Source organism: Lycium barbarum, chromosome 5 (genome assembly GCF_019175385.1).
Source record: "Lycium barbarum isolate Lr01 chromosome 5, ASM1917538v2, whole genome shotgun sequence".
Classification (NCBI taxonomy): domain Eukaryota; kingdom Viridiplantae; phylum Streptophyta; class Magnoliopsida; order Solanales; family Solanaceae; genus Lycium; species Lycium barbarum.
The window spans coordinates 118630250-118643273 of NC_083341.1; the positions used below are offsets into that span (position 1 = coordinate 118630250).

Here is a 13024-nt window from a genome sequence, read left to right on the forward strand (position 1 = left end):
ACGGAATAGCTCTCTCCGAGTCTTCGACTCAACCACATCCGTAGTCGATTTAACTTGCCACATGTTAGTACTAGCCCTTGCCACGTGTCATCTCGATTTTTACACTATACACCCTCAAAATGCAATTAAAGACTCCAAGCTCCTCAAATTGTGGCGGCTTCTATGTAAGTAAAATAAAATCCTATATAATATAAAGTATAATCTGATAAATTAGGAGAAAAATCTATGAGGCTCGAGATTTACCCAATGAAATTTTGAAAGTCAGAACTCGGAATACAAGAAAACATTATATGTCCTATCTCTCAATACGAGCAAAGCCAATTAGACAACTTAATAACATAGCGGGGTCAAATTTGCAATTATAGGAGTACTGGAAAGTGGAAGCCCAATCTAAAAACTCCCTCTTTATGCGGTATTAGGACCTTTCCCTTCACTTTCACCGTATTGCAAATATCCTCTCCCTATAAAAAAGCTTCATCGCCGCCTTTGTCTTTTGTTTCTTCGATTCGATTCGCCGGTAAGTAATTCCCATCTCACCGGAAAACCCCCCCCCAAATTTACTCTTTTTCTCCTTAATTTCTAGGGTTTCTTCTTCTCCGCCCTCGAATTTTCTAGAAATTACAGAAAAAGGAAAAATAAAATAAAAATTCAATTGTTTTTTTTTTTATATAATTTGATTAGTCTTCTTACCAGATCTGCTATTGAGTTTTGAATTAACGGGTTTTTTGTTCGAGCAAGGGTTTGTTTGACTTTAATTAGTGAAATTAGGGTTAGGGTTTGTAGGTGAATTATTAGGGTTTATATGGCTGCTGGAAGGCATGGCGGTTACAGGGATAATGAATTTAGGGGACGTGATGGTGAGTTTGAGGTATCAAGGAGGGAACTTGGTGGTGGTTATCCGAAAGGGGATTATGAACGAATTAGGGATCGTGACGATCGGGAGAATCGAGTTAATGATAGGAGTGGCGGTCGAGATGATAGGGGTAGTAGGTTGAGACAGAAGGATGTAAAAGAAAGGGGTGTGATGAATGGCGGTTATAATAGGTCCGTGTCGTCGAGTAGGAGTGATTCGGGTAGTAGTGATGGTGGTGCAGCGAGGAGAAGTAGTGGGCGTAGTGTTAGGGATGTTGTTGATCGAGAGCCTGGGGAATTGTCTAGTGAGAGTGGTGGGTCTGATGGGGGTGTTGATTCGGACCATAAGACGAATACCAAGAATGTCGACAATGGGAATCAGTCACCAGTACAGAGCAAGAAACGGAAGTTCTCTCCGATTATATGGGATAGGGAAGATAAGGAAGCGAATAGAATGTTAAAGAGTAGAAATTCGCCAGCAGAGGTTAAGCTACCTCCTCCGCCTCCTTTACCAAAGTCGTCTGGCGAGTTGGCTGATCTTCCATTTGAAAGGGTTGAGCAGGTTGAGCTGTTGAAGAATAATGATATTCGCAGCACGGAGCCATCACCAAGTAATCCAAATCCAGCACTTGGTTTACGTGTTGATGCAGCTGAATCCCCAGTTGACATATGTTCGCCACCTCCTGATGAGGAGAAATTGCCGAATCAGGAAGCCAGGAAAGTAGAAGATGAGGAATACGTGCCGACTATAAGATCATCTCGGTGGGCAACCGATGCTGACTCTCCAGCTGATGAAGGTGAGATTTCAGGTGACGATATGCCCCAATTGAAGAAGCGACGAGCAGTTTCCCAGTCAGCCGGAATGGGGGGACGCAGGAAATCAGTAACTCCAGAATTTGGGGACCTCAAGAGAGACTGCTCCGGGGGGAATAGAGCAAGGTCCTCAGATTCTGATGAACGTATTAGGTCTTCCAGCAGAGATAGCTACCAGGACAATGATTTAGATAAGAATGACTCAATGGATGTGGATAAGGACCGTAATTATGATGATAGTAGTGTTAGCCAGTCAGATAGAGATTCTGAAGATGAACATGATTCTCGTGGTACACCAGAGCCTGCACTTCCTCCTCAACGGAGTGTAAACATGCTGCAGGGGTGTAGAAGTGTCGATGAGTTCGAGCGGCTTAACAGGATAGATGAAGGTACTTATGGTGTTGTTTACAGAGCTAAAGATAAGAAAACAGGAGAAATTGTTGCACTAAAGAAGGTTAAGATGGAGAAGGAACGAGAAGGATTTCCCTTGACATCTCTAAGGGAGATAAACATTCTTCTTTCTATTCATCACCCCTCAATTGTAGATGTCAAAGAAGTAGTTGTAGGAAGCAGTCTTGACAGTATTTTTATGGTGATGGAGTACATGGAACATGATCTGAAGGCATTAATGGAGACAATGAAACAACCATTTACCCAAAGTGAAGTCAAATGTCTTATGCTCCAGCTTTTGCAGGGTGTCAAGTATCTTCATGATAATTGGGTCCTTCACCGAGATCTGAAGACTTCAAATTTGCTTCTAAACAACCGAGGTGAGTTGAAGATTTGTGACTTTGGTTTAGCTCGTCAATATGGGAGCCCCTTGAAGCCATACACTCATTTGGTGGTTACTTTGTGGTACAGGTGAGCTTCTTTTTCAAAATCTTCATTAATTTGAAAAGATTTAAATAGATACTCATACTTCTGTTAACTTGTGTCTGTATGTAGATGAAAGGTTCTATTGAGTTCTCACCCATCTGGCTTTTATTCAGCTAGTGATTGAATAGTTTTTATGCATACAGGGCGCCAGAACTTCTGTTGGGAGCCAAACAATATTCTACTGCAATTGACATGTGGTCACTGGGTTGTATCATGGCGGAGATGCTATCCAAAGAACCGCTCTTCAATGGACGAACAGAAGTTGATCAAATTGACAAGGTATCTGTTCTAGGCTGATGGAGAATTTTACTTGATTTTGGATATCATTTACCATGAGATTTCAAGTCTTCTTAATGTACTGTGATTTTTCTTACCAGATTTTCAGAATTCTTGGCACCCCAAATGAGACAATTTGGCCAGGGTTTTCCAAACTTCCTGGGGTGAAGGTCAACTTTGTAAAGCATCAGTAAGTATTATCTTCTTCTATATTCCATCCCTGCTCTTGTTGGCTGGAGATTCATGTTTTTATTTTTGCCGCTGTTTTCCCAGGCTTCCAGCTTTGGGTGATTCTGGTTTGGCTTTCTGGCAATGACAATCTATCGGTGGAGAAATATTTTCATGTTTCTACTAACCATTTGATTTGTTTGTCAGGTATAATAATTTAAGAAAAATATTTCCCGCTACAGCCTTCACGGGGTCGCCAGTCCTATCAGATGCTGGCCTTGACCTGCTGAATAAGCTTCTAACTTATGACCCTGAGGAGGTGATGGCCATTACATTTGGGAATTTCTAAATTCTGTACTAGGTTGTCTATACCTCTTCTCATTATTATTTGTGTGACATATTGCAGAGAATAACTGCCGGTGATGCTTTGAACCATGAGTGGTTTCGTGAAGTTCCTCTCCCCAAGTCTAAAGAATTCATGCCTACTTTCCCTGCACAGCATGCGCAAGATAGGTAAAACTTCTTCCAATGCTAATTTTTGATGGGAGTTTGTTTAGCTCCTTAGACTCTTATGTGATGTTCTTTGTTTTGTTTTTAGGCGTGTGCGAAGAGTAGTAAAGAGTCCAGATCCTCTTGAGGAGCAGCGAAGAAAGGAACTGAAGCAAGGGGTGTTAGGAACTGGTGGATTGTTTGGCTAAGATAAGTGAATAGTGCTCAGTAACTGTTTGAGTTTTGCTTTCTCTAATACTCATGGGTTGACATGGTTGAGGTTAGAGCCATGCATTGAAAGGAAGTTGCAAATATTGTTTGCGAGACGATCAGTTCAGCTGTTTTTTAGCAGGCTTATCTGACAATTAGATCGAGAAACAATTCTTTTGGCTGTGCGTTAAGATCTGTTGCAGGTTGACCTACTCGGCTCTGGTGCCTTATCAAAATCTTTGAGACTGCTTGCATGGCCAGGGGTGACATAGTGAGCTTACCTGTTAAGGAACAATTTCAATTGAAACTCGTGTATGTAACATATTTCCCATTGGCAGTGTAAACAATTTTCTTGAAATTGTTTTTGTTACTCAAAAACATATGGATTAGTTTCGTACTTCTAGTATGTCGATTTTAATTTTCATATTCTGTTTGCAAGAGATGGTGGTGTAAAGCAGATGGGGAATTCTTAGCTTTTTCATTGACGAAGAATTTCACTGAAACTATTGCACATTTGAAGGTAATTATTGGATCTGGATACATCGATAGTAATCAAGGATGAAATATGTTTTCCCGTCAATTTTGAATGTTCCACTGCTCTCCATGTTAGCAGCTTTGACTCCTCATTATTGTCTACTTCACATGCTTTTCTTCTGGCACTCTTCATCTACACGGATAGGTTGCACATCAGTGTCTTGACCGCAAGGGATTAGGACAACATAAATCTCACATGTTTAATTTTTTTCCGACAAACCTTAGTAATAGATACCGATATGTTTCTTGTACGTGTCTTAAAGGTGTCTAGTTTCAAATGTGATGGAAGTCATAATGAAGTTTTCAACTTACTTAAAAGAAAGTGCGGACTTTTATGGTGATGTTATGAACAAGCACCGTGATTGTGTTCTTCTATGGGATTGGTGTCATTTCATGTTTTAGGGACTGACTACAGTTGCCCCTCTTATCTACACGGGATTCTGAAGTTACTGAGTGCTAAATGAATGCTGATAATGAAAGTTAATAGTAGGTAGACATGACTGACTGCCACTGAAAAGTAAGGTAACTGAAGCATCTCTGAATTGGATTTATGACCAACTTTATAATATTTATTAGTATTGTGCGTATTTATTTGTTCACTGACTTGAAGTCTCACACACATGATGTTAATGATCGCCTCTCATGGATGACATTGTTATCTTAAGATGTGTCCTTCAAAGTTTATTCCAAAATGCTGGATTTAGGTTGTATCACAAAGGCAAAGACCATCATTTTTCTCGGGCCAGCAATGCCTGGTTTCTATTTAACAATGTTTTGCCAAGCAAGATGAAACAAAGATCTGATCTTGATAAGTACTATTGATTAGTTACTTATAAAAGTTGTCTCATTTGGAAAATAATGTTGGTTGGTTATTGTTGCTGACACTATCTAAATTGCAAGTTAGTTTGTGTTCCTTGATGCATTTGGTTACTTCTGTTTTTCCATTAGCCTTACACCCTATGTAGGCTGTGCCTTGGTGGTTGTTTCAATTTTTTGTTTTATGACTTTTGTATTATGGAACATGGATACCAATATTCCTTTTGGCTTGCATGCCAAACAACCGGATCTACATTTTCTTGGTTTCTTTTTGTATTTTATGTTAGAAAATTTTCAATTTGTACTGTAGAATTGAAATCTACAAATGTCACTGCAGTAGCAAGGAAAGCAGGTTGAGGAGCTTATCTACAACCTGGCATACATAGAATTTCAAATTTATTTTCGATACTTCAGATACTCGTATTGTCTGCCCAAGCCAGTAAAGGTACTTTACTGCCCTCATCTGCTAGAGATGTACAAATGTTAAGTTTGATATCTTGTGCATTCTTTTCTAGATGGGGGATTTCTATTCAAGCCTATAATGAGTCGGGCTGTATTGATTTTTGATTCTTACTTTCAAATCGTTAAGTCTTGTGGAAAGATGATAAATAGCTTTGCTGTTACCATCCCTTGGTATACATTCTTTTAGAGACAAAACTGGGTGTCTTTGTTGCAAGTGGGATTTTTGTAAGTTGATCAATGAATATGTACCAGTGTTTTAGATTTGTCTTACATCTCAGCCCTGTTGATTAGTTTTTGTTTTGTGTTCCGGTGGAAACATTGAAACAGAGAGCAGGGACTAAATAACCCCTACTGGTTCTTGTTCCAAACTGCAAAGTTGTCATTCTTTGAACTGTTACTCTGTAGAAGTCATTTATAACTCTTGTGGCCTTGAATCCTTGTAACTGGCAGAAGTCTTGACCTCATATTTCTTTTGATCAATTTTAATAGTCGCATTGAGTCTTGAAATTTCACTTTGTCGACTTCTATATCCTGTATTTATTTTGGATGGAGGGGGGTCAGTTGTGGTGAAGACCCTGGTTGTGTTTTAAACTTGTTTTTTTACCACACCCCCACCCACTCTCTTGACTTGTTTCATACCAGAAAGAGCAGGTGAGCCTGGTGCAAATGCCTACTAGAAGGGGCTGGAAATAGAAGTGTAAAGGCTTGTAACCACTGATGTTCATATTTTTCCTAAGAATTTTCTCGTGGGGTTTTAGGCAGGTACATTAGAATCACTAGTCCGGAAGCTCATCTACTAGCAGGGAAGTGGGTGGAAGGACATATTTCAAGGAAATAGATCTGTGTTCCCAGTGCAGACTAGGAAGAGATTGATACAAGCTGTATAGCTACTTGAAGAAGTTGGGGGTCTGTTTCCTAGAATGTTGAGGCTATGAAATGGCAGATGAATGTTCATCGTGGTGCTTGAAAGACCATGCAAAGGTTGCTGAAGGCAAAATATTTTTGTTTGTTAAATAGCAGCAAATTTTTTTACTGGGTATGATTTTACGCTTGTGGTTTCTGATAGTTATATCTGGTTGATTTGTGGAGGTTTTTTCCTGCATGTTTTGGTCACCACATGGGTGTCTTCAGAACTTTGCAATCAGAAAAGGAGAAGGGAAAGCAGTAGAGACTGGTCTTCAGCAAAATAGATCTGGTGAAATCACAAACTCCCTCTTGAAGAGGAAAAATCGTCCGTAATTTACCAACTTGATTCTTTTTATTGAATATGTTTGTAACTAAAGCGCCTTCCTGTTTTCCTTAATAACTGATATCATGCAGTCTTCTGTTGAAACTTAGGGTGGAGAAGGAATGGTATGTTTAAATGTTGGACCAAGTAACAAAAGGTTGCCCTGTGCAGAATGCATCTGCTTTATTGTGCTTCAAGGCTCTTTTAGGCCTTGGATGTTATCCGAGCCTAAGTGGAGGAGTGTCTGCTTGTTGTTTGCGAGAAGTTTTCTTGTGGCTATTGCTACCGTCTTCTCCTAATGAACTTGATGGTTAATCGTTTGTTAGGATTGGTGAGAAATATGCCTCTACACGATTTTCTTAACAATAATAATGATTGGAGAATAAATTCTGTGTGGAGTCTTCATACTTAAACACATTGATGCTGTACAGCCAGATAAATATGGTAAAAATGAAACTGACGTTCTTGATGGTAACGTTGGCATTCCTTTCAGAATTGTCTATTCATACTTAACACATTGATACTGTACAACCAGATAAATAAGTTAAAAAGGAAACTTTGACGTTCTTGATGCTAACATTGGCATTCCTTTCAGAAGTGTCTCTGGTTTCTCCAACACTGTTGCCCGTCATGTTAGATATGATGTGTTTTCATTATATTCTTACTGGGTTAAAGTCGATGTGCACACTGAGAACTAACTTGAATGTGTTCCTACTTCCTACATTACATACGAGGTTGAACATCCTTGGAAAGGATTGTTATATCTGATTCTTCTCTATTAAAAGAGTATACAAGCAACCAGAAAAACAAAATTCGATTCTTTTTGTACAATTGATAATTGAAAGAAAGGAGGGCAACCGATAGGGCGATGCTAAAAGCTAGAGTTTTTTTGTAGTTTATCTATGAATTCATTACTGTATTTGCCCAACCTTACAAATAGTCTTGTTATTTTTATCTATTACTCCTAAAGAGGACATTTGAGTAATTATTTATTTCTTTTTCTTAGTTCAAGTTTGTGAAAGTTATTTATTGTGAGGGCACATGCATCGAGTGTATCCAAAATGGCTGGTAATTGTACGTTAAAAAAAGGAATCACTTGAGACCGGGATAGTTTTTTGGGTATTTCATGTATCTAACGAAATCAAGGGTTATTAACCTGATTGAATGGTAGTATAAGGTCGGTTTGTGGTCGGGTCGGTTTTCTAAATAAACTAGACGGTGTATGCCCGTGTTGCACGCTGGCCTAACACTTCGGATTTTATAATGTATTTATGTGTATGTAGCTGTGTTTGGGTAGTGATAATATATATATATATATATATATATATATATATATATATATATTTTGAATTTTGATTCGATTAATTTAAAGGTGTAAAATATTCTATTGTTAATGTATGTAGATTGGACCTAAACAATATTCATTATTTTTTTTTATCAAATTTTGATTTAATTTGATTAATTCAAATTATTAAATTAATTTTACATGTTTAAAACGAAATAAAGTAAAATTTTGATTTTCTATTTAAATGAAGAACTACTATTTTTTAATTTTTGGTAAATATTTTTGGTTTAGCTCATGTTACTTGTCATGTTGTCTTTTGCATGATTTTTTTAAGGAAACATCAATTAGAATTATAATTTGACTAATTTATCTTATTAATTATTTGATCTCTATTTAATTTTTTTTATGACATTAATTTCTTTTCACATTTATTAGAGTAAGGAAAAAAATGAAAAAGTAATTAAATTCTATCTCATTTTAAAATATAAATATTTTACGTATATTTATTTTAGTACACATAACAAATAAATGACATGACGGAATAGCAAATACAATAGTTAAATATCTAGATTAAGTCTCAGGCTAATATAAGAAAAGAAAGGAAATTGTATGGTCTGGCTACTTAACCTTTTGAAGAAAAGCAACAATATGGGGTTCATATTTTTTGTTGTACAATAATTTCATTTGTTTCCACTAATGAGTTGATACACATATGGTAATGAATCTATCATTATGACTTAATGGGAATACTTTGGGAATTACATGAATATTGTTTGATTTTTTAATATGGGGTGCACGTTTTTTTTTTTTTTTGATATTGCTTGATTTTTGTAATATGGGATCCACTTTTTTTCCTTTTTTTTAAACCATGTTTTTTGCTGTACAATAATTTCATTTGCTCTCACTAATGAGTTGTTACGCATGGGGCAATGAATCCACCATTATGACTTAATGGAGATGCTTTGGGAATTACATGAATATTGTTTAATTTTTTAATACGGGGTGCATGTTTTTTTTTTTTTGACATTACTTATTTTTTTTAATATGGGATCCACTTTTTTTTTTTTTTTTTTTTTTCATGATATTAGAGATGGTGGGGTTCACTTTTTTTTCCTTTTTTTTTAATTAATATTGCTTGGTGTTTTTAGTACGGGACCCACCTTTTTTTATATTGCTTGATGTTTTTTTGTATGGGGCCCACTTTTTTTTTTTTTAATGATGATTGACGATGAAGCATGAGTTATTGTTTGATTTTTTGATATGGGGTGCACGTTTTTTTTTTTGATATTGCTTGATTTTTATAATATGGGATTCATTTTTTTTTTTTTTTCATGATATTAGAGATGGTGGGGTTCACTTTTTTTCCTTTTTTTTTTAATTAATATTGCTTGGTGTTTTTAGTATGAGACCCATCTTATTTTTTTTTAAATTGCTTGGTGTTTTTTGGTATGGGGTGCACCTTTTTATTTTTTATTTTTTTAAAGATGATTGACAACGAAGCATGGATTATTGTTTGATTTTTTGATATGGGGTGCACATTTATTTTTTACATTACTTTTTTTTTAATATGGGATCCATTTTTTTTTTTTTTTTTGATATTGCTTGATTTTTGTAATATGGGATCCACTTTTTTTTTTCATGATATTAGAGATGGCGGGGTTCACTTTTTTTTTCCTTTTTTTTTAATTAATATTACTTGATGTTTTTAGTATGTGACCCATTTTTTTTATATTGCTTGGTGGTTTTTGGTATGGGACCCACCTTTTTATTTTTTTTTTTTTATGATGATTTAAGACGAAGCATGGGTGTAAGCCCATGCTTCTATATAGTAGTAAAGTAATTTAAACCATAGTAACTTTTTGTTTACTTTATTTTGTATAACGAAAAGTAGACATTTTGAAGTTGCCCTCATCTTGGTTTCTCTTTGGTATATGTGTATACGGTTAGTTTGTATCTTTTAAACGTCACAAGTAAACGTGAAGAATAAGATACCATGCATACTTGCAACTTGGACAAGAATTCTGTAGATACTTTTATTGTTGTAAGATGTGAATAAAGGGAATACGAAAAACAACTTGCATAGATCAATCCGACTATTCTAAAATAGTGTAAAGAAAATCACGCAAATGCGCAAACTGAAAATCTAAATCACACGACTGAAAAGATGCTAATTGAGATGTGATCTATGAACTGAATATATTATAATTAAGTATTCAATAAAAGAAATCTAAATCATACGGAAAAAGATATTCGATACCTTATAGCTAGTTATCCAAAATCATGGAAATACCTTGTGCATAAATAGGAGAGACATCACAATTTTGAGAGCTGGTACTTTGGGTGTCGGCACGTAATAGTCTCCGTCACCTTAGTCCTTAGGCAAAAAATTTAAATGCTTTGGCAACTTTAAAGGTGATATATACAATATATTTTACATGTTCAATTTTTTTCAGTACCAGTTGGTGTTTTTGAATTTAGTATTTTCATAAATAGAAGACCTATCCTAATTATTTGGTACAATTGTAGATTTATATAGAAACCCTACAGATTTATTAGCAAAACCTAACAATGGTTCGGTGCAACTTGGTTTGGGCAGTTTAGTCAATTTTTAAAGAATCATTGACACCCTACTTTTATATAAAGCTTGATCCGAGACTAGCACGTAAAGATGTCAGAGTGAGTTGATTTGGATTGAGCAATTCGCAGAATTGCCCTTCTTTTGGGTGGTCTTTAAATTTTGGTCTTCATATTTGAAATCTTTAAATTTTGCCTTTCGCTAAATCCCATGGGTTTCAGGTTCGAACCCCCACACAGTCAAAATTTTAAAAAAAATTCGCAAGGCAGAGTTTAAATTTCGCTATGCCCCCATCGGCATACACTTGTGAAGGAATTAACAAAGTTATGCCGGACCCGACATACTTATGCCTTATGGGCAGACTTGGCATAAGTATGTCAGTTCTGGCATAACTTTGATAATTCCTTCACAAGTTTATGCCGGATCCGGCATAAAAGTTTGCCCATTAAAAGTATGCCCTCATCGGCATAAACTTGTTCAGGAATTACCAAACTTATGCCGATGGGGGCATACTTATGCCTTATGGGCAAACTTTGCCTTGAAGCATATATATGTATTTTTTTTTAACTTTTCAAGATAAACCTTTAGTAATGCCTTAACTAAAAGTGTGCCCATAAAACATAACTAAAAGTATGCCCCATAAGACGTAAGTTTTCCTTAAGGCATAACTAAAAGTTTGCCTTATAAGAAAAAGTTTAAATTTTGAAGTTTGCCCATTAAAAGTATGCCTCCATCGGCATAAACTTGTTCAGGAATTACCAAACTTATGCCGATGGGGGCATACTTATGCCTTATGGGCAAACTTTGCCTTGAAGCATATATATGTATTTTTTTTTTTAACTTTTCAAGGTAAACCTTTAGTAATGCCTTAAATAAAAGTGTGCCCATAAAACATAACTAAAAGTATGCCCCATAAGGCGTAAGTTTTCCTTAAGGCATAACTAAAAGTTTGCCTTACAAATCAAAGTTTAAATTTTGTATGCCCCCTCCGGCAGACTTTTAGTTATGCCGGATTCGGCATAACTTTAACTTTTTCTTAAAGATTGTATGCTGGATCCGGCATACACTCCCCCAGTCCTGCCTTGCGATTTTTTATTTTTTTTTATGCCTGAGCGGGGGTTCGAACCCAAAACTTCATGTATTCGCTCATCTTTCCAAGCAAAAGGCAAAATTTAAAGACCACAAATATGAAGGGCAAAATTTAAAGACCACAAATTTGAGGGGCAAAATTTAAAGACCATCCCAAACGAAGGGCAATCCGTGCAAAAAAATGATTTGGATTTGGACGGATCAACATGATCGGTCATTAACCCAGCTCACAAGGCTACTTGGACTGAGATGAAATAAGGCAAAAATGAATTAAACAATTAGTCATAGCTCAACTTGGGTAATTCTTACCAAAATAATTTTCTTAATCATTTATTTAATTACCTACAGTAAAGAAGCAAACAACTTCAGCTAATATTAACCTAACTATATAAAACTAATGGTTTCAAAATAAGAATTAAATAAAGATAGAAAATGATGAAGGCAACACAATTATATTCATTTCTGCATAGCATTAAAGACTTTGAGATCTTGATTTTATGTCATAAATATGACTCACCATCAGTGGATAAGAAAAATCAGATTAGTTTGATCTCTTCATCGGCCTATAATTATAGTGATAAGATTAATGACATGGATATTCGAATTGTGTAGTTTGGTACGAAATCCCTGCCTACGACAACAGGGGATTTGCCTTTTGATCTAGCTCGTCACATGGGCTTGTTTAGTGCGGGTTATCTCTTCTGTGTGGTTTGCGGACTATTGCAAAGGAGCGGATTTACGCTGTGTGCACCCGAAAGGTATTGGCTGCTGATTCCCAAAGAAGAAGAAGAAAGTGATATGAAGAAAAACAATGATAAAAATTTTCATGCGTTGTTTTGAGGACATCCAATCCAAGTGCCTTTAAGGGACGACAGCACGTTCCATCATGTATGGACTGACACCTGATCTTTTTTTCATTGTCTAAACTCGATGAAAATAATTTTATGTGTGGTAAACTGGTTGATTCAGTATCTCTCTACTGCTTTGATAGCATGTTGAATTCTGTAACCAACACATAGCACATTTTTAATTACTTAATTATATTATATCTCAAGTCTCAACAAAGAAATGTCATGTCAAAACATTATTGTCCGTCCTCGTAGTGGAACCTAGTGATTTTTCGGCTTCATACAACGATTCTGCAACCGTTTGGAAGAAGGGAAACGTAGTTTACTCATGGGATGCAGATACACTGAAGATGAAGAATCTAATGTTAGAATCTTGGATTGCAAACCACACCAGGAAGCTGGTGAACTTTGGCACGATGAAGATTATCCCCAATTACAGATGTTATCAAATATAAAAGCACGATTTTTGTCATGTCAAAATGTGTGTTTTTTTCCTTGAGCCC

At 36.1% G+C, this 13024-nt stretch overlaps 1 protein-coding gene across 21 annotated transcripts; it reads left to right on the forward strand.

Annotated features, from left to right (window-relative positions):
* The first annotated feature begins 405 nt into the window (after positions 1-405).
* Positions 406-7219, forward strand: LOC132641251 (cyclin-dependent kinase G-2). Of its 21 annotated transcripts, none has more exons than XR_009582771.1 (10): positions 409-2526; positions 2685-2820; positions 2919-3007; positions 3193-3304; positions 3392-3498; positions 3584-4204; positions 5372-5479; positions 6255-6477; positions 6586-6731; positions 6817-7219. XR_009582771.1 is itself a non-coding variant. In XM_060358167.1 (6 exons), exons 1-6 carry the CDS (start codon positions 803-805, stop codon positions 3681-3683), a joined length of 2268 nt encoding a protein of 755 aa, XP_060214150.1. In that variant the 5' UTR covers positions 409-802; the 3' UTR covers positions 3684-4208. The 21 variants fall into 21 exon arrangements, 2 of the variants coding, with proteins under 2 accessions (XP_060214151.1, XP_060214150.1); XR_009582768.1 differs by having other exon boundaries at positions 6835-7219; XR_009582772.1 differs by having other exon boundaries at positions 6586-6727.
* The last annotated feature ends 5805 nt before the right edge of the window (positions 7220-13024 follow it).